The sequence below is a fragment of the Alligator sinensis genome, unplaced genomic scaffold (genome assembly GCF_000455745.1).
Source record: "Alligator sinensis unplaced genomic scaffold, ASM45574v1 scaffold1675_1, whole genome shotgun sequence".
Classification (NCBI taxonomy): domain Eukaryota; kingdom Metazoa; phylum Chordata; order Crocodylia; family Alligatoridae; genus Alligator; species Alligator sinensis.
The window spans coordinates 252,743-274,398 of record NW_005843086.1 but is presented as its reverse complement, the minus strand read 5'-3'; the positions used below and the strand labels follow the sequence as shown (position 1 = coordinate 274,398).

Genomic DNA, 21,656 nt, shown 5'->3' with positions numbered 1-21,656 from the left:
TCTCTTTTTCTTTCTTCTGAGGGAGGTAGGAAACCCTAGGCCACTTGTAGAGACAGAAATCCTTCTTAACCCCATGCTGCTGGCTAGCGAAGCCTGGCGACTAGACTGACACCCTGCACCTCCATCTATGTTCCCTCCACGCTCTGGTCCCAATGGCTTTAATCTCCAGGAATAGCTGTAGCCACATGGGTTGGGCTAGGCTGTAGCGAGGCAGCACTGTAGGAAGCTACGGTGCTGGAAAGCAGCATGGGAGGAGGGGGCCTCGTGGCCACGGGGTGATACAACAAGAGAGCCATGCAATCACACTCGCAAGCAAAAAATCTGGTGCTGGGTACATGGAAACCGCAGTGAGAAAACAGGAGGAGGGTCAATGCGAGCATGTGGGCTCTCTCATATGTCCGGTATCTCTGCCAGTCCAGGACAAGCTGCACTCAGTTACACACAGACTGTTATATGGCCCAGCTGGCCCGTGGCCTGGCAAGAACAAACAGGAGGTTGCATTGCTAGTCCCAAAGCCACATGGTGTTTGCTGCTGCCTTCAGGATGGGGAAGGCTCACCCCTGGCTGAGCCGCAGGCTCAGGGAGGGAGGGAGCCGGGCTGGCCCGGGGCTGCGTGCAGGGTGCATTGGAGCAGAAGGCAGAGACGGCAGGGGTACAGAGCCACCCGGGCTGTGGAGGCCTGGTTGGCACAGGAGCAAAGGTCTGGGATGCTGGGGAAAAAGCCCCGTGTGCTCTCTACCACCCCATCGCCACCCACTGTAGGCAGCATACAGGTGTGGTGGGGAGAGCCCGGCGCTGGAACCAGCAGCCAGCAAGACCTCAGCCGCGGCATCTGAGCCAGGAACACAAGCCCTAGGGCCGCTGCGGCAGTCAGTGCCCAGGACACTGATCCCGACTGCATGCACGAGGATGTTGCTGCGTCTGCAAGCTGCCCCAGATGGCAGCGCATGGGGGCTGGCAGGGGTCAAGGGTGCTGGGAATGGCCAGGGGCAGACGAGACCCCCCCCACCTCCTTTGAGCTAGGACAAAGCTGCTTGTTCAGGGGCCAAGAGCCCTCTCTTCCCCTTCCTGGGGACAGCTCCTGGGGTTGGGCCCGAGCTGGCCAGCCTGCTCTGCTACCTCTTGAGGTGGGCAGGGACTTTTGGGGACCATCCCGCACTGCTAGCCCCACAGATGCAAGTTCAAGCCCCACTTTGGACCCTGCTCACAGGCTGTGAACAGGGGCAGCAGCAGCAGCTCAACGGCTTGAGCCTTAAGGTTGCACCTGCCTGGAGAGAGCTCAAGTTGGAGGATGCCCCCCGTGACTCCCAACTCCTGCAGCACAAGGGCTCCTGCGGGACCAGCGTGGCAAAGCTCTGCCTTCCGGGAGGAGAAGGTGTGGGGTGCTGGGCTCTGTTCAATGATGGGTCTGAGCACGCGTGCCACGGACCTTTCCGCGAGCCCACAGAAGGGCCAAGGGAGCATCACAATTCCCGTCCCCACGACCTTAGGCGCTGGGCTGACGGAGAACAGCCAGAGCAGCAGCCAGGCTCCATCCAGGACACGCACTGAGCTCACACCAAGTTGTGCCAATGCTCCTGCTGGGACTCAAACGCGGGGGGTCCCGGCTAGAGGGTCCTGCCCCTCCGCTCAGTCAGACCAACGCTGCATTGGGGGCAGGAAGGGATTTCCCCACTCGTCAGACTGGTATGGACTGGGGGGGGATTTGCCTGCCTCTGCAGCAGGGGCAATGGCTTCTGCTTCTCTCAGCTGCATGTGAACGCCCCTTACGGTGTCAGGACACTGCCAGGCCTCGTCTACCTGCTTGCCCTGTGCCAGGTTCAGGGGCTTTGGTGTCTTTGGGCCACGGGCCTCGTAGCTGTGTGACAGGGTTGAGTGAACCACGCTAGGACTAGATGAGACGAGGGTTGGATGGGGCTGACCCAGCCTAGACCGGCCGTGACCTCCGGAGGTCCCTTCCAGCCCAACTGTCCTATGACTCCAGGATTCGATCAGCGGATGCCGCAGGAAACACCAGAGTCCGCGTCAGGTGCAGAATTATATTTACCTGTAACAAATACTCCATACATAAAGCAAACGTACATACAGACATACAAAAAAAACCCCAAAACCCCAAACGGCATCAAAATAACGTCAGGGTGAAACCAAGGCAAAGAGCATCACAACTCAACCCAGACGCACCATCCCCGTGTCGACGTGCTGAGCTCGACGGGATCTTTGGTAGCTCGGACCACCTGAAAGCCTGTCACAAGCAAGGAAAGGGCCGTGTCTTTCCCCGGCAGACCCGGGGGGGAAGGAGGGAGGTGTGCTTAAGGGCAACTCGGGACCGATCCGGGCTCCAGCACCCGTTTCTCACTCACCTGCTCCATCGAAAGTGATGATGATGATGAAGAACACAGCTGTGCGCCACAATTTAGTCCCGGTGCCCCCCAAACGGCGTATACAAAAATACTGCAGCTGTTAGGTCTCCCTTACTAGAGATCTCGCTGTACAAGTGTTTCAAAAATAGGGTCTTTGATTCGCACCAGCCTCCGAGGACTGTTGTAACCGTGACTGTACAAAAAGGCACTCAGAAGTCCATGCTGGGCACAGGTCCGGGAGACGCCCCTCGTGACAGCAACGTACCGCTGGGCTTTGTGCTGCGCGGCCTTGATAGGGATCTTCCCTCCACATGCCCGCCAGAGGCCTTGGTCCCGCAGACAGGCTGCAGGGAGTAGGTGACATGGCTAGTTCACCCCCAGGTCTGCAACAGCGGCACCAGCGACAAGCCTCTTCCCCTGCAGATCGAGGGCAAGGATCCTTGTTCTGCCCTGCAGGGCCCAGCGTGCAGGATCTGGCGGCTGTGTGGACCTGTCGAGGTCTCAGGCTGCGCAGGCTTGGTCAGGCTGCCCTGACGAGGGTTAAGGAGACCAAGGACCCCTGCATAGCCCGAGACCCCGTCGTTGCCTGCGCCGTGTCCAAGTCACCATCCCTCTGGCCCCGCCAGCGAGGCGCCAAGCAGGAATCCGCGGGGAATCCCAACGGAGGGGTGAAGCAGCAGAGCAGGATGCAGCGAGCGATGGGTGGAGAAGCACGGCCAGCCCTTTGGGTCAGGGGTACCACGTCCATCCGTGCCGCCCTGCTCCTCCCTCACGGGGTGAAGCCCAGGCTGACTTTCCCCACTCCGGTGAGGTCCCCACGGCACAGCCCGAGGCCGTGGGCTCTCAGAGCTTCCTCCCAAAGCCGAGTCAGGATGCAAACATTACTTGTGGCCGTCGTCCAGAGAAAACGGGCCGCAGGCTGGACCCACCACATCCCTCCACGTCGCTGGAGTCAGGCAGCAGAGCGGAAACCCAGGTTCTCTATCGAGGCAGGGAAGCGACGTGCGAGCTCAGGCTGGACCCAAAGCCACGAAACTCCTGCAGCTTTCGTGGGAGGTTAGCACCTGGCCAGCGCCAGCTGCAACTGGCTACGTCAGGATCCTCTTCATCGAGGACCTTGCTCTTGACACTTGGAGAATGCCCTCTTTAGTCCCTCGGTGCTGGGAGAAAGTGCTGAGCACCAGCAGGTAACAGGCTTTCTTCCTCTTCCCCCGCCTCTGAGGCATCATGCGAGAAGCTATAGATTCTTCTCGACATCTGGTTACCGTCGACTTGGAAAGCATCTCCTCTTGGGATAAGGCAGCCTAAATCCTGGATTTTAGTATGCTGCAGAGCTACCCCAGGGACACATTTGGCCCAGTTGATACTCTTCCCAAATAAGATCTTGGAAAACGCTGCACCAACAGACGGAGAGAGGAGCCTGGTTTTCTGGGAGTGTGCAGATAGCTTCATCCAACAGGAGACACCCTTTGCTTTCCATGCCTCCATCCCATGCATTTGACTTGCGGGATACTCTACGTCCCAAGCACTGGTATCTCCGACCTGCTGCCCCGTCTTTGCTCCGACCAGGACGTCGTATCAAGATGTGCTGACACTACCACGACGGGCTGCTATGCTGAGGCATCGCGGATGTGAACGTCGCGCTGCGTGGGGACACGGCAGTTTTATTACCAACTTTGCAAAAGAGCGAGTCAGGGCTGGGAGATCTCCTGGCAAGTGTCCTTGAGGGCAGTGCCGTGGTGAAGCTCTTCAGAGACTGGACCCGATGGAGATGGCCAGCGTGCTGTGTGCTTGACCATCCCCTAAGGAGGGCCGTGGGGGCCGTCCCTGCTTCGTACACCTGCCACCGCCTTCCCAGGTGCCTCCACGGCGTGCGTCTAACCATCCGATTCCAGGCGATCCAGCCGATCTCCTCCCCGCGGATGGCCTGCACTCCACTGCTGGGCAAGGCAACCCGTGCAAGAAGTCGACCAGCGAGCCTGGTTTGTGCAGAGTGAATGCTGCACTGTGACTTCGCAGTCAACAACTTCCTCCCCGCCCCAAGCACAAATTTGAGGGGGGAAAAGCACCGATATATACACAAATGAACACTGCACTCGTTCCTTTTAATGTAAGAGGATGATTGTGGTGCAAGGGAAGTACGTCTGCCACCGGAACGCCCGTTCCCACCCTTCCCCTTCTTCTTGGCATGAACAGCTGGCGTGTTTGGGGTGGGGGGCCGAGACAAACCATCCTTCACCGGGCATGGCTGTGATGCAAGCCAAGTTCAGGAACGGTGACAGACACCCGGAGATGAGCGACAAGGACCTGTTATGGGCCCCGACTCCTTGCCACAGACCTCAGAGCCCCTGTTGTGCCCCCTCGAAAGTGCAAGGAAGATGCTCCACCATGCCAGGGGCCACAAAGCTGGTCCCGGCAAGCAGGCTCAAATGGAGAGAAGCGGTCAAGGGGATTGATTTATAGAGGGAAAAATAACATAAATAGCTTGGCTAAATGAAGAACAGGGGGCTGGGGAAGCGGCGCACGATTGCTGATAGGTGCCGGAGAGGTAGAAATGTCAAGAAGCTTCAGATGTTTTCGGGGGGCGAGGTGAGATACAGAGGAGCAGTAAGATGAAGCAGTGAACGGCAGGCAAAAGGCTCCAGGACAGCAGCCACCTGGGATGCTGCAATGTGGACAGGTCCAGCGCTCCGAAGAACATGCTTCCAGGGACAGGACGCCAGCGCCTGGCAAGGCAGCCAGCAAGCGTTCCCCTCTCCCGCTCCTTCGGCTGCTGCCCAGGCTATTTATCACAGGTAGGCAGGAAGCAACAAATCCTCCCCGAGGATCCTCCCAAGGCAAGGCCAGACACTTGGGGACTCAAACTGCGGCACTGGCAACTCATGCTCAGCTGAAGGGTCTTTAACCCAAGCCACGAGATTCCCTGTCCTAAGAAACCGGCCCGTTGGGTCCCTGGATTTCCCGGGCCCAGTTCTGCTCTCATCGAGAGGCCACTCCTAGGCAGTAACTCGTGTGTCAGTCCCGCTCATGCTCGAGCTGGCTCCTCGTGGAAAAAACGAAACGTAGAGGGTCCGAAAGAGCGCCAAGAAATCTGCGTGGCCTTTTAACATGGCTCAGCTTTAGCTGTTGCCCCATCGCGAGCTGGCAGCGTTATCTTCCAATTCAACCGAAGACGAGGAAAACCTGTTAGAAGAGCAGCAAGCTGAACCCTGAACTCTCATCTGGGCGTCTTCCCTTAGGTCCAGCGAGAGGAATCCCGCTGCGGCGCGTCAGCTCGGCAGCACCATGTGTACAAACTACAAATGGCAACAGGTGGGAAAAACCAGGGCCTTGAAGCACCAGGATCTGGGGGAAGAGAACGGCTCGCTAGGCCAGTTGGCATTTGTGCTCAGGACACACTGAAATTCCCTCTGGATTTCTCTTTTATGAAAGGAGAAAAGAAAGGCTGGCTCGGTCCAGCTTCCTGGGGCTGGTACCTTGTATCCCTGAAGAGCTTTTGGTTACAGCAAGGAGAGCAGTGCCTGCTCCCCCCACAGAGCGCTGTAACGGATAGGGCCTTTCAGGATGTGATGGCTAACGTCTCAGCCGCCGTGCTCCTCCACAGCTCCATGGCAGCGGGCGGTACGGACGTTATGGCATGACACGCGGATAAAAAAATAAGTACAATTGCATGTATGATATGTCCAATGTGTACACTGCATTATATACCCCATGGCTAGCTTTGTAGAAAGTTTACTTCGTGAGTTCTTCGACCTGCTGCCAACTCTCGCCCTCCCAACAGAACAGAGATCCCCCCCCAAAAGAGCCACTGAGGTTCAGCCTCAGCCAGATTTAGGATTTCCTGGTTACTGCGTCTTTACAGTGGAAGTCCTGAGCAGATGAACGTGCCAATGTCACATCCCTTTGGAAATTCCCTGCCCTTCTTCGGGGTCGAACCTTGCATATATTCAGCACTCTGACTGCCTCCAAACCAGCCCAGCAGGAGGTGCGCAAGCTCTCCCATGCACGGGGTGCTGCGGAGGCATACGTGCACCATGGCACCCTTGAGGGAGCAGCAGGGAACTGGCCTGGCATCGAGACTGAGTGAACAGCTGTGCTTGTGTAGACTGGGGGGCTGGCAGAACTGGACACGGTCCCACACCCCCACACCCATACACTCAACACCTACACACATCAGGCCTGACCAGCAGCTTCCTAAGAGGTAACTACGTGCTTCCACCCTTCGCTGCTTTTCCCAAGCAACGGCTGCCAGCCACACCAGACTGCAAGACAGGCCTCAGCACCAGGTTTTGGGCAAGGAGGGTGCCAAGCACACCATCGTTCACCTGTATGAGATGCCGCACCCAAACCTAAGCGCTAGACGGATAACGGCCAAGGTTGTCCGTGGCAGCCAACTGCAAAGGCGGGGCAAGGCAGTCGTGTTTGCAAAGCTCCCTCTCGGGCCAGCAAATGCATTGGTGCTGCAACAGGCAACCTTGCAGCTTCGGCTAGAAATGTTCTGGTGACACCGACAAATATTTAAATTATTCACATTGTAGTAAACTTCATTTAAAAAAAAAAAAAAGAGAGAAAGAGAGAGAGTCTGAGTTACAAGAGGAATATTGTGTGCAAAACTGAAACCGGCCAGAGGCTCCTAGCGCAATGCTCCTTCTCCTCTGCATAAGCCCCTTTCCCACCCCCCCGGGCACCTCGGACCGTCGTGGTGGCGGCAAAGATGGAACGAAGCCACGGAGGCTGCTGCAAGAAGTCTGAGGAAGGGACCCATATCTTGTCCCCCAGCCCAGGCTCCTTGCTCACACGTGCACACACACGCCTTCACAGTAAAGGGACACCAGCTGCCAGCCAAAAGTGCCTGCTGGGGCCAGTGAAGCCACTGCCAAGGCAGGGAGGGAGGAGCAGGTAATCACGCCCCGGTTCATCCCGAGAACCTCTTTCCGAATGAAAGGTCAGGAAGACGGTAGCGAGTGTTGCTGAGGTCCGTAAGGGGGATGGAAGGGAGAAGGACGCAGCCTCAGGAGAGGGAGCTGCCTTGTCTTCTTCCCTTCCCTCCCCCCTGCTGTCTCTCAAGAGGAGTCACGGTCCATGCTGCACCCCAAGGCTTCAATGTCGTTGCTGATGTGAGAGATCATCCGGTCCCACTCGTCCTCCTCTGAGGGCACAGACTGGTCGTCTGAGCTGCCGGCGGCGCCGTTGCCGTTGGTGGTAGAGTTGGAGGTGGTGCTCATTGTCCGCCTGTACCTCCCAAAGCTGTCCGTGATGATCCCGCGCCCGTCCTTCACGCCGATGGTCTCCAAGAAGTTCTCAAAGTGCTGGCTGTCCTTTTCCGGAATGAACGGTCTGAGGCCTTGCCCCGGAAACAAACCCAGAGGAGGAAATGTTAGTTACTGAATACGTTTGACATGGCAACCACACCCCGACCTAGGCTACTTGTCTGGAGTGGCGCACATGGAGATGGCCCTGCCCGGAGCAGGGGCTGGACTGGGCACCCTCCTACTGGCCCTGCCTGTTCTAGGTCCAAGGATTCTGTCCCTCCATCAAGACCCCCGAGACACATCAGTGAGACTGGCCCAGGCAAGGGCTTCGGGAGCTGGTTGTAGGATCACAGGAGTCCAAACAGAACAGGGAACAGGCTCAGGGCCATAGAACCATAAAATCATAGAAAATGAGAGCTGGAAGGGACCTCAGGAGGTCGCATCTAGTCCAGCCCCTGCTCCAAGCAGGACCAGCCCCAACTACATCAGCCCAGCCAAGGCTTTGTCTAGCTGGATCTTAAAAGCCTCCAAGGATAGAGATGCCACCACCTCTCTGGGTGACCTGTCCCACTGCTTCACCACCCTCCTAGTGAGAAAGTTTTTCCTAATATCCAACCTCAACTTCCCTGTCTGCAGCTTGAGCCCATTGCTCCTTCTCCCATCTGCCACCCACTGAGAACAGCCCAGCTCCATCCACTTTGCACCCCCCGGCAGGGAGTTAAAGGCTGCTATTCAATCCCCCTTCAGTCTTGTCTTCTCCAAACTAAATCAGCCCCGTTCCCACCACCTCTCCTCATAAGTCTGCAGATGAACTCCCCTCTGGGCTCGTCCTCCAGGTCTGGGGCTCAAATAGTTTCTTGGCTGTTCTGTGTGGGCAGCCACGTCCTCCCAAGCACCACCACCCTGTCATGGGGACCCTCACAACCCCCCCCACATGCCTATCTGGACAGGGTAGTGCACAAACAGGTAGCGAGACTGAACGCGCTCACTCTGGTGGGATCCCGGGGCCCTCCAGACGCAAGGGGCTGGAGGTGCGTAGAGTATAACTGAGTCAAGTGTCAGGGGTAACTGCTTGGCCCACACGACATGGTGATCTCCAACTCCACCCCATGCCTGGTTCCAGGCAAAGACCGCAGGTAATGGCTGCCCTTTCAGAGCCGCCAGATCCTGCTGCAGCAGAGAGGGGTGTGCCAGCTCCGTGACTTTCCTTCTTGGCCTCTCTGTGGCCACTAGCTGCCTCTAGCAACCTGTTCACCAGGATCTGCAGTGCCCCAGCAAGGCAGGGAACTGCTGTGAACTCCTGCCAGCCACAAAATGCATAGCCCTCGTTACTTGAGCTGTGCACTGCCCGTGCATCAGCTTTGCCCGGGCTAGCCCCACCAGACGATGCCACGGACCCGCAGGAACTGCGGGGCCCTGCCCAGAGCTGCTGACAGCATAGATCAGAGGCTCTCAACCTTTTAGGACCCGAGGTCCCCTTCAGAAAAATGCCAGCTCTCGGCTTTCATTTGTTTTGTGACTAAAGAAAAATACTACAGCAAGTCTGTTGCAAAGACCTCAGCAAGCCCGCGACAGAATGGTTTCAGCACGTCGGAGTCCTATTTGAAGCCTGGGTGTATCTAGTGCATCATGTTTGCACACCTCAAAGTGCTAATGTGGTGTGATATCCTGTGGCACCCTTGAAAAGATCTCAAGGCACCCCAGGGCGCCGCGACACTCCAGTTGAGAAGCACCGGTATACATAGACACCTAAGGCGGAGAAGGGGAGGATGAGAATAATGACGGCATTTGCAGCCAGTCGTGCTCTAGACTCATTGTAGGACAGCTCAAACCTGCTTCTGATCCAAGATGTTTCTAAGCAAGTATCCATCATAACTGGTGCTCAGCCTCCCCAATAGTAGCTGTCTACTCCTGTATTCGTGGCAGTCTAGTCCTGTAGATCAAGAGCAGGTTGGACGGACACTTGGCTGGGATGGTTTAGTCAGGGATGCTCCTACCTTGAGCAGGGGGCTGGGTTGACCCCAGGAGGTCCCTTCCAGCCCAACTTGCCTACGATTCCATGCTAAGAGCGCCACCGTGCCCACGCACAAAGAACCTGAGATACATGGGAACCAAGACGGTGTTCAAAAAAGCTGATACACCAAGAGATACCAGCCAAATCTACCTAAAACCTCAATAAGGCTGCAACACTGCATGGATCGGCACTGAATTAATTTTAAGACAATTCCCAGAGCAGCGTCTTCAGCCAGGACCAGCTTCTAGGTTCTTTATCTCCTCGCAAAGAGCCTGCTTGAAGGTACATCTATTATTCTCAATGATACCAGTGGTCCCAGTGAGCGATGACACGTCTCCCTGGGCTTTGGAGGGGAATCTGGGGATGTTCCACAGAAAACAAGGAGGCAGCAAAGGGATCTGTACAGACCTGCCAGTCACACTCGAAACGACAGCCGACGACAGGCAAGCTAGCCTCGTGCCTGCTCATCCTTCGGGAAGCTGTTCTGAGCGAAGCTATTTGACATCTTAGCCTGCTCTGATCAGCCTGCCTCAATCCTCTGGGTACAACCTGATGATCTCGTGAGGTCCCTTCCAGCCCCTAACTTCTATGAATCTATGGAGGTGAGGGTGGAGAAGAAACATCATACGCCAGCTTCTCACAACGGGCTCTTTCTTTCTCTCCCTCGTACGGGCAGATCCAGTGAAGGAGACAGAAGGGTTTTAGCTAAGATGCCCTTTTGTGATAACACACCCAGCTGCTCCTCTGTGGATAAGACTGGATCTGTAAGCGTGAACTTACCCCTTATACATATGATACCACCTACCCATAATGCTGGTTACCTCTATCAGAATCGTCCGGTGTCTTTAACAGGTGTCTTACTTGTGGAGCTCTATATAACCAAGTTGTGGGAAACTTCCTCTTCTCCCCTCCCCCTTTGGCAGAGCAGAGTTCAGCGGAGCCATCTGATTTTCAGGTAGTTTTGCATCAGGCAGCGTGTAGGCAGCGTGGCCCTTTCACCCACACTCTAAAACAGTGATTCTCAACCACTGGGGTGCCATGAGAGCCTTTTAAGGGTTGCTACACAATACAAACCTTGTTAGATGAGCAAAAGCCTATGCATGATTCACAAGATAAACCCCGAGGTTTCATCCAGGAACCCAGGGTATCCAAAATATTCTGCCCTGCTTGGATTTTCCCGAGTTTTTTGCAGAAGAACTGCTCTCTCTTTTTCCACAGTCAAGCAAGCAGTGAAAGCTAAGAGCTGGCAGGCTTTATTCCAACAAGACATGCCTCGAGTCTGGAAAGGTTGCTGTTTCCCTTGCTGCTGCCTGTCGTGCTGCATTTGGGGAATAGCACAGGGGCCCTCTGGCGGCCATGGGTCACGCTGGGAAGCCAAGAAGGCCAGAGGAAAATTTGTCACTATGGATAATTCACTGAAAGGGTAGAGATCAAACAAGGTTTCTGGTGCCCGTTACTTCTTCATTAAGACATGCTGTGCAGGTTTATTGATCATAATGCCATAACAGCATCAGCCTCCAGATGAAAGCACCTGGGAGGAATGCACGCAGCACCGTCTCCGGGAACGTCTGCTGCGGGCTAGGAGCAGGGTTACAGACAGCACCATCCCAGCTAGCGGGAACCTCTAGCTACCAATAGACAGGACTTTAAAAAAGAAGTTAATGAGAGACGTTCCAAGTCATGAGCATATGTAGCAGGCAGAGATACAAGGAAGCTGGCTTATGTTTCTTGGAGTGCCTTGCTTTAGGCGAGATTAAAACGAACCCGCTTCGCAAATGCTGCTTTCCGGACAGTGCCGAGACACCGTGGCTCTTCCAAGAGGCAGGCTGGCTGCTGCTGGCCTGATGGGGAATTATTCTGTAAGGCACTTAAGCAATTTATTCTTCCTTGTAATGAGGGGCAGGGATTAGACTCTTAGGGTCCATTTAAGCATTCGTTTACACTAAGTCTATTTAGCCTGAGAGATAAGAGCCTGCCTTCTAGTGCCAAGCAAACAGCTGGATGCACTCCCTGTGAAGTCAATGGGAGCTGCAGCAGGCCTGCTGGACTCCATCGCTGCAAGCTCACCCTGTCCCCAGCTGGAAGACAGGCTCCTGAACTGTCTGCACAGCACTTGGTCCCACGGCCCTCACTCATTTCAGTCCCACTGATGCTCAGTCACCTCCCTCGGGGTGCAACGCTCCCTCTTCAACCTTCAGGCTGGTTTCCGTGAAAATCTAGGTATGCAATCCATGGACAAGCTTTGGCAGGAGGTCTTCAGACTACTGTGAACTCTCTGGGCATTTTTATAACCCATTTATAATATATTCGTAGAACTGGAGTATAACACAGCTGCCCATCAGTCCTCCCCACAACCATCACCCTATTTTAATTGGCAACAGGTATTTGTAACACTGCTAGTGATCTGGATCCCTGCTGATGGAATCGATGCTGGTGTTTGCAGCAGAGCAACAGCAGGCCTCCAAGAAATGCTGCCCGGACGAGAGCCGTTTGCCAAGTAGAATCTAACCCAGATCGGTAGCTGCTCCCTCATTACCACCCAGCAGCTGTTCAGGGACGGCATGAAGTGCATCAGTCCCGAGCCAGCTCTCCCCTTTCTGGTGACTGCATCAGCCATATCACCATAGGCCCTGGCTTGTGCTCTTCTTTCCAGACAGGTTTCAGAAAAGTTAAAGGTGGAAGTGGCTTGTGGAGAATGAACTCCTTGTTCCCTGGTGCAGGTCAAGGCGTGTTCAGAAGGCTGCAGACAAGAACTGAGGCTTCCCAGGCTGCACCTATTCTCTAGGTAGCGGGCTCTGATCTCCAGCATGGCCCATCACTGATATAACAGACTCCTCACACGCACCCAGGAAGGCAAAACTAGGGAGAGCTCAGCCCTGGGGTGAGGGGTGCCACGAGGATGGGAATGGCAAACAGGAAAGAGTTAGTCCTTAAATGATCGCTGGACATAACCAGAGCTGGTGACAGACATCTGTCTCTTCTTCTGTGGCTGAGATGTTCTTCCCAACTTTCCCCGTTTGTCCCATTGAAGGTTTAGGACACTGTCATCCCACTGGGCTATTTGGATAGTAAAGGTAAGCAGGTTTTAGTACGCAAGAACATCAGAACTGCCATGTACTGGGGGAGACCCTATACCCGTCTGGCCCAGTCTCCTGTGTCACACCATGGCAGAGTAGATGCTTGAAGGGAGAATGACCTGGGTCTGCCCAAGGATTTTTCCACTTGCAGCCTCTGGCCTTGAAGGTCCGGGAAGTTCCGATTCAGAAGCTGAACCCCTCACTCCCATGTTTCATAGTTGGTCGGGTCGGAAGGGACCTGAAGAGATCATCTAGTCCGCCCCCCTGCCATGGCAGGAAAGAGTACTGGGGTCAAACGACCCCAGCCACATGTTCGTCCAGCCTTTTTTTAAAGACCCCCCAGGGTAGGAGCCAGCACCACTTTGCTTGGAAGTTGATTCCAGGCCCTAGCTCCCCTGACAGTGAAACAGCGTCTCCTAATGTCTAGCCTGACATTACCCTCCACTAGCTTGCGTCCGTTGTTTCTTGTAACTCCCGGGATTGCTCGGGGGAACAGGGACTCTCCCAATGCCTGCTGGTCCCCCTCGACTAATTTGTCGACTGCCGCTAGATCCCCTCTCAGCCTTCTCTTTTGGAGGCTGAACAGGTTCAGGTCCCTCAGCCTCTCCTCGTAGGGCCTGCCCTGCTGATCCCTGATCATGCGAGTGGTCCTCCTCTGGACCCTCTGTATATTGGCCACATCCCTCCTGAAGTGCGGCACCCAGAACTGGACGCAGTACTCCAACTGTGGCCTGACCAGTGTCGCACAGAGGGGGAGGATCACCTCCTTGGCCCTGCTCGAGATGCATCTGTGGATGCACGACAAGGTGCGGTTGGCCTTCCTGACTGTGTCCCCACTTTGTCGGCCCATGTTCATTGTGGCATCAGTGATGACTCCAAAATCCTTTTCTGTCTCAACACTGGCGAGAAGGGAGATCCCCAGCCTGTAGGTGTGCCGCTGGTTCTTCCTCCCCAGGTGCAGTACCCTGCACTTGTCAGTGTTGAACCCCATCCTGTTCTCATCCGCCCACCCCTGTAACCTGTCTAGATCCGCTTGCAGCCTGTTCCTTCCTACTAGCATGCCCGCTTCCCCCCACATCTTAGTATCATCTGCAAACATGAACAGGGTGCTTTCTACCCCCTCGCCCAAGTCACTGATGAAGATGTTGAATAGTGCAGGCCCAAGGACCGAGCCCTGGGGGACCCCACTGCCCACATCCCTCCAGGTCGAATAAGACCCGTCCACCACCACCCTCTGGGTGCGGCCTCCAGCCAGTTAGCAACCCATCTGACCGTGTAGGCATCAACACCACTGTCTCCTAGTTTCTTACTGAGAATGGGGTGAAAGACCGTGTAGAAGGCCTTCCTGAAGTCCAGAAAGACTATATCCACTGTGACACCTGCATCCATGTTCAATAGCTACTGATGCCCCTTTCCTCCAAGAATGTGTCCAGTCCCTTCATGAATCGGCTAAACTTTCAGTTTCCCCCACATCTGGTGGCAACGAGTCTCTAATGATACGCTGGGTGAAAAAGAACTTCCTTGTGTTTGTTTTAAAATGACTACCTAGTAGTTTCATGTTGTGACCCCCTGTTCTTGTACGGTGAGGGACCGTACATAATAAATCCCTGTCGACCTTCTCTTTCCCATTTAGTATTCTGTAAACCCTTCTCACATCCTCCCCTCAGACGTCTCCTTTCGAAACTCAGGGCATCAGTGAGGTTACCTGAATGGCCTGCAAGTGGCGGAGAAGGATACTCTAGCACCCAAAATCAAATACAAATACACTGCAAAAATACTGACTAAGAGGTAAGAGCTAAAAGCACTCATTGTTTTAACTGACTTCACTTCTCAATCTTTAGGACAAGGTAACAAAATAACTTGGAAAAATAAAAAGATCTGAACAACAGGACAAAAGCTGCCCCACTCCTCTTCAGCATTCAAAATCCTTCAATTAGATGTGTGCATTTTTTCTTGCAAAATGACCCCCCACCCAGATCTGACCTATTCCCAAGCAATCCTGCAAATACTCATTCTGATTTATAATGTATTTGAAAATGGGCTTGTCCCAACCCAAGGTGCCTTTGTATGTGGTTAGAGATATAGTCTCATAATACACGGAACTGACTGCTCTCATCTCAGGCCAGAAAGCTGTTAGCCGCAGACCAACCACTACTCCTTATTACAATCTGCAAACTGAGACAGGTTTCAATGACAGGGGAAGGTTACCCATAATGACTCTAAAGCAGCGACGGGCAAGATGCGGCCTGCTGGCTGGATGCAGCCCACCAGGCCATTTCATCTGGCCCGTGGGGCCCCTAAAAAATTTAGAAAATTAATGTATATCTGCCCCTGGTTACCTGTCATGCGGCCCTCAATGGCTTGCCAAAACTCAGTAAGTGGCCCTCTGCCCGATATAATTGCCTGCCCCTGCTCTAAAGCCAGAATAGACTCGTAGATCACCTGGTCTGGTGTCCTGTATTAAGGGCCCCTCTTCACCCTGCCTGGTCTGTACACCAAGTTATATACCATTTTATAAAAAAGCAGGTTCACTGCCTAGGCAAACCTGAGGCAGTCTTGCTCTCTCAACCCTCTGCTCTGCCACTGTCTCCAGTTGCTCTTAGGCAGAGCCCTGGATGATCCCAGAGCCAGGCAGCTCTTAACAGGAGAGCCTTGCACAAACATGACAAGGGCTCCTTTGGACATGGCTGCCTGTGACTGCAAGGGCCTGGACCCAGGTGCTATCTCCTGGCCCTATGTTTGTAGAGGCTCGTCTCATGATCTGAAAGGCTGCTGTCCAGTTACAGAGTCATCTCCTAAACACAAAAGGCTGCGAAGTGGCAGCCCTCCACCAGCTCCCACAGAGGCATGCAGATTTACAGGTCTCTCATTAACAGCACAGTCCTAAAATATTCAGACTGAAGCAATGGCTTATTTCTTACTTGTCATTTAGCTGATGAAAACTGCACAGCTTCACCTCCCAGGGACCAGTGGGGCCATGTCTGCAAGGGAATGTCTGGAGGTAAACAAACTCTCAAGGGAGTTTTAGAAACATTTCATGGAAATATTTCTATGGCTCCATCCCAGAGGCATGGTGTTGCTGTGAGCTAGAATGAGCAGGTATATATCCGGGGACATTTCCCTCTACAAGAAGGCATCAGAACCATTCAGACGTATATCACGGGCCTTGTAAGACTTCTCTTGTGCTAGAGACCTGAAAGAACCAAGCTTGATCCCCACCATTTCAGTGAAGGTCTGGGTGGTGGCTGGAGTTATCACTAGATGCCTACTGGCTTCTTCAGGCCTGTCTGCCTTATGGGGTTGCTGCTGCAATAGCGTTGCTGGCAGAGCCCCCTCAGGGAGACACAGCGCATGGTGGCAGAAGAGATATTTCCAGCGGGTTTGTTCCATCACCTCCTCTGCAGCCAGAAGTCCCGTCCTGTCAGCCTAGTGGATCCACACAGCTGCTTGTCCAGCAGAGCTATGCAGCTAGAGAGTGTGATCTATGCATACACAGGCTGACACAGCTATACCAGCCAAACATAAGGCACAGACCAAGCCTTACTTTGCAGCTCTGATCAATGGGAAAGACAAGAGAAAGAAGAGCTTTTCTGGATCAGCGAGAACAGTTCGTAGTTGTTAAGATGACAACTGAAGTACCAGGAAGCACGAAGTGTTTACAAAGCTTTATGTGACCATTTCAACATATCCTGATCCTAGGAGGGGAAAGGAGTGTCTGTTTCTTTGGGTACCTCCCTCCTACCTTTTTGCATCAACTCAAACCTAATCCTGTGTTTCAGCAGCTCTACCAGGAGCAGCCAGCCCTGCCCAGGGGCTCAGGATCATACTCCAAGGCCTTACCTCTTCTCTTTCCTAACTGATCATCAGCTTGCACTTAGGCCGGGTCAGTGGAGACTCACCTAGTAACAAGAATTTCCTGCTGTCCCCATAGAGCTGTCTCAGGTTGATACAGAACTCGTGGATCGAAGCCCCGTTGCGATACTCGTGGAGAAGCATTGCAAACTGCTGGATCTCTTGGGACGAGAGCTTCGTTCTTAGCTGAGGAGGAGAAGCACAAGTCATGGATCAACCTCACTTTCAGAAGCAGAGAAGCCACTGCTAGCGAGAGGCTGACGATTCAAATGGAGAGACATCAAAGGGCACTCTACAAACAGGCCACGGGAACTGAACCTCTCACTTACAGACAGAACACACAGGATCTGTCCCTAGCGTATATCTGTAAGCATGTTATGGACCTGAGTGGTGCCTCACAACATATCCTGGTTAGCAAATGCAAAACCCACTGAAAAGCCCATTGAACATACATGTTTCACCTGGGTGGAAAGCTCAAACTAGCAAGCATCCAGGGCTGCCTGAGGGGAGACAGGAGATAAAGCCCAGAGAGCAGGGTGGGGTCCTGAGATGCCCACATGTCCTTTCACTGAATCATCGGCGTGGCTTTGACTTCTCCGCAACCCAGCAGGCAGCCCGCCCCAAGCTGTTTGATAAAACAGCTCTCAAACACCCCACGAGTCCTACTCTGCACATTTCCCAGAAAGGATGGGCCACCTACAACCCAGAGCAGTGCCCTGACCCGAGAACAGATGACTGCAAGGACAGAGCAGGAGCTCTCAGAAGGAACCAGGTGTGGGCAGCCCCAGGCAGAAGCTGCTGTTGGCATTTTAACCACCTGGTACAGAGGTATTAACTGCAAAGGCAGTGAGTATTTTCCTCTATAGCTTGCAGGTGAAAAGTACCTAATGCTCCCAAAGGAGGCTGCTAATTAATAAGCTTGACAAAGTCCATTAAGGCAACTCCTATTAACCCTGTTAATCCAGGGGCTGGCTCTGTAATTGTTCTCCAGATGACAACTTAATAGCGCCTTCCCAATCCGGTGGCCTCACTGCTGAAGCATCACGCATCACCAGAACCAATGCAGTTCATCTCCAAAGGTTTTAATTGAAAACAGCTTTCGCTCTAAGGAGGCAGACAGGAGACTGTACTCTAGCCACTTACCACCTGGGCCAGCATATGTTCACCTCGTACTTAGGTTCCTAATGGAAATTAGCCCAATGGCCTCTGAACCTAATCTCTACATGACCGCAAACTCATGTGATATGAGAGGAAACAGAGAGGGGTCCTTAACAGAGTGGACCTGTATGGTTGAATAACTGCCAGAGCTTTTCAGATTCAGTGCCTGGGGCTTGGAAATGTTCCCAAGAGTGCTGAGCCAGGCTGGCTCTAGCCTAATGAGATGCAAATGTCGCCCCATAAGCAGAAGCCGTGCTTCTGCCCCTGTCGGGATGTTCCTACCGTCATCATGTAGTCCTGTAGCAGCTCCGTCGCCGTGGTGCTCAGCTCACTTTCGCTAACTGTCTTAACGTGTGGAGACGGCTGTGTTGAGAAGGAAGTGGGGGAGTTGCCCCCTGTATCCAAGGACTCTGGGAAGGAACTGAAAGGCAAAGAGATGCATGAGTCCCCTTTAGCACACTGAGTGCAAGCCAGGCTTCACCCTGGGGGGTAACTGCAGGGGAAACAGAGAGCCTCAACGGCTTAGAACCGCATTTTCACTGAGCCCATGCCGTGGTGTGGAGTGGATCCCCAAAATCAAGCAGTTTGGGATTTTTTCAACAGCACAGCTCTCACTGAAAAATCCCAGCTTGTCAAAGCTGAGGCTGTTCATGGGAAAGGGACTGCCTCAGCAGGTTTCTGGACTCAGACAAAAGGCTTCAAAATCATCACCAAGACCCATTTGGACATTTTCACAATGGAAAATTGCAGTTTTCTCATTTGAAATGATGCTGATTTCAAAATTTCATTCTAGCCTAGGGGTCAGCAACTTTTTTGGCTGCAGTGCCAAAAGACACCAGCCTCGACCCACGCCTTGATCTGGTGTTCCAGGGGCAGACGGTGGGGGAGCTGCAAAGGGCCCAATCTTAGTTGCTGATGGCAAGTGCATGTGCACCTCCAGGCAGAGGGTGGGGGAGTGGCCAGGGTGGCACTGCCCTGGTCCCTTCCCCGCCATTGGCCCAGAGGCACATGCGCAGCTGCCGGCAGCCATGGAGCCCAGGATGCTCGCAACAGGAGGTGGGCAGGCTGCAAACAGCTGCACTGGTGTCCAAAGCCCCGGCACCAGCTCCATGGCAGTGGCAGCTGTGCACGCACCTTGGGGCACATGATGGGGAACAGGCTGAGGTTGCGCTGCCCCGGGACCCTTCCCCACTGTGCACCCCAAGGCACACATGCAATCGCATGGGGGCTCCAGACCCCAGTACAACTGCTTGCAGCCACCTGGTTGCCTGCCACAGCCGGCCTGGGCTCTGGGGAGATGCTGCCTGCCCTAGAGCCCAGGCTGTTTGCAGCAGAGCTTGCAGCCTCCTGGCCACCTGCTATGAGCAACCCTGGCTTGGCAGCAGCTGACCAAAGCTAACTCCTGTTCTAGCACAACATTTGTATCTGTAAAAGGCTAAAAATGACTGAAATTGAAATAAAATGTACTGAAATGTTCACAGAGTTAGCCTTGTCCTGACACAATTCTTCTTCGTTTCAGTTTTTCAGTCTGTGAAAAGAAAAGCTTTTCAACATTCTGGCTCGTCACAGTGGAAAAAAGAATTACCAAAATGTTGAAAACATTCAAGCCCCTTTCAACTCTTCCTGTTCAAGAGAAGGGAGATGTGTGTTATGGACGTCTCTGGAATATTGCAGGACAGTAAATTCACAAAAGAACACAAGCAGACAGACACTGGGGTGCTGCATACCGGCAGCAATGCTGGTGTCAAAGAATCTCAGCTGTCATTGCTGAAACCAGCTAGTGTGTAGATTTTAACAGATCCTTTTATGCTGTGAACCCAATATCAGGTCTATCTAAATCAACCAGAAGTCACATATGCCAAACTATCTTATACACTGTTCACCATCAACTTACAAAGTGCTTGCTTCTGTTTCGTAAGATTCTTTAATGTCCACTTTTGTAGAAGAGTCATCTGCAAGGAAGAGATTCCAGTCAAGAGATTTAAAGCCACAAATGCCATAGACTTCCTACCCTGCAGGTCACAAACATCCCCAGTGTCTTTAATGAGAGGGTGAGAAGGCATGCTAGACCGAGGGAAAAATGTGAATTCCCTGCTGATTTAAGACAGTATCTGGAGATCTAGAACGGGATCCAGAACAGGCTCAGTAGGGAAGATGAACTGCAAAGGGATGCAGTGCTGTTTTATTACACTGCTGCTGTCGATCAAAAAGGGGAAGGCAACAGAGCATGTGTGAAAAAACAGGTGCTACCCACAGCGTTTCTGGTTCCTAGGGTCTTTCAGCAGCACCCTGGCTGAACTGACAATCCCAAACTATAGCTGCCAGCAGCAGTCAGCTCTGGATCATTCAACTTCACATGGAAAACAGAGCAGAAAACTAGGAGGGGCTTTTATCAGCCCCTTCTGCTCTCCCTGCCTCTTCCAACCCCCGCTGGGCCAAAACTCATTAGAGACAGAGGCTCTGGTCAGAGCCACCAGTGTCCCAAAGCTGGGGCCATTTTGAGATGCATCACCTAGCTGTAGTTTGCAATATACCTTTGGGAGCTCCAGCAGTGAGAAGTTGCCAGGCAGGCCTATGATTGCTGGAAACTGGACTGCTATTTGGAACCAGTTTTCCCATCCTAAAAGCTGAAGAGTGACCTGGGAAATGACATGGCTGTGGGGAGCAGAGGAGTGTGACACAAGGGGTTGGGGCCTGGGTTAGAAGACCAGAGAGCAAGGGGAAGTGCTGCTGTACGTACCGCTGTGCAGGGACATGTGCCGCGTGGGTGTCGAGGCCCCATCAAATATTGCTCTGTCTAAGAAGTCGATGGTGGACTCAGTGTAAACAATCTGGAAGACTTGGCTCAGCAGTGAGCAGAGCTCCTCTGCGGTTACCTGAGCGGGGAGCAACAGGAGGGGTCAGACAGGGGCGGCTGCGCTGCACTATCAAAGAGATGGCGCTCCCCCAGGACACACAAACATACACTTTAGCCTCTTTAAAAGGGAGGAGGAGCAGCTGCTCAGAGCGTAACAGCTGCCAGGCGCTCCCAGTTACTGTGATCCTGCAGACACACAAGTGAGCTAAATCCCCATCAACGAAGCAGGGTTGCTTCGCTACAGCTGTATTGCCACAGAATCAAGCAGCTGTAACAGCTGCATTGCTTGAATCCATTATCCTACCATAGTAATGCAGCTGTTTCACCTGTCTATACCCTCTACTCATCCCCCAAAAGAGATGCACCGTGCATAACTCAGGTGTATTATTACCTGTATGTATAAGGGTATTGCATCACTCTTAGAGAACCCCACTGTTTCAAAAGGGAGGGATATAGGCTGCTTCTTTTGCAGAAGGAGCCAACTACCAGGACCAAAACGGCTAATTTTCTCTAGTACCTTGGTGCTTGCCATTAGGGGAAAGGCCAAAGAAGGAAGGAACCCTGTAACTGCCTTGTTTGCCAAACTAGGGACGTTTATACACACACCTTTTCACGCTGCAATACACTGCAGATCCAGCAAGTCACGGCAGACTCGATTAATTGAGTCTGCTCCACACGTGAGCTAACGCACACCGTGCTGTGTCGCTTGTGGTTGTACAAGCGGTGAAATGCATGTCAGCACAGAGAAAAAGAGTGGTGGTGTGCTTTTGAATTAAAACACTTTCAGTGTATTCTAGTTCAAAAGCGGACCGCCACCATTTTCTGTGCACTGGTGCACATTTCACCATTTATACAACTGCATGCATTGCAGTGCCGGGCGCTTTTCAAAGCACCTGGCGCTGTGGCACATGCATGTGTAAAAATGCCCTAGATGTTTCTGCACTGCGTGATTTCCCCCCTGCACATTTCAGAGAAAAGGATGAACAACAGAGACTGTTAGACCCCAAGCACCCAGCATGGTGTCAGACACACTCAGCTGAGCATTGCAGAGCTAATCAGACGCAATCTAATGACAGGAACGCAGGG

General features: G+C 53.3%; 1 protein-coding gene across 2 annotated transcripts in view; it reads right to left on the bottom strand.

Moving 5' to 3' along the window:
- Positions 1-2,025: 2,025 nt before the first annotated feature.
- CCM2 (CCM2 scaffold protein) overlaps positions 2,026-21,656 on the bottom strand; it is a 77,260-nt gene continuing 57,629 nt past the window's right edge. For both annotated transcript variants that reach the window (XM_006037220.3, XM_006037221.3), the window contains exons 6-10: positions 20,454-20,589; positions 19,608-19,665; positions 17,996-18,134; positions 16,603-16,741; positions 2,026-7,704 (exon numbers count right to left, since the gene is read on the bottom strand). In XM_006037220.3, coding sequence (XP_006037282.1) covers positions 7,424-7,704; positions 16,603-16,741; positions 17,996-18,134; positions 19,608-19,665; positions 20,454-20,589 — 753 coding nt within the window. In that variant the 3' untranslated portion in view covers positions 2,026-7,423. The remainder of the gene's footprint in view (positions 7,705-16,602; positions 16,742-17,995; positions 18,135-19,607; positions 19,666-20,453; positions 20,590-21,656) is intronic.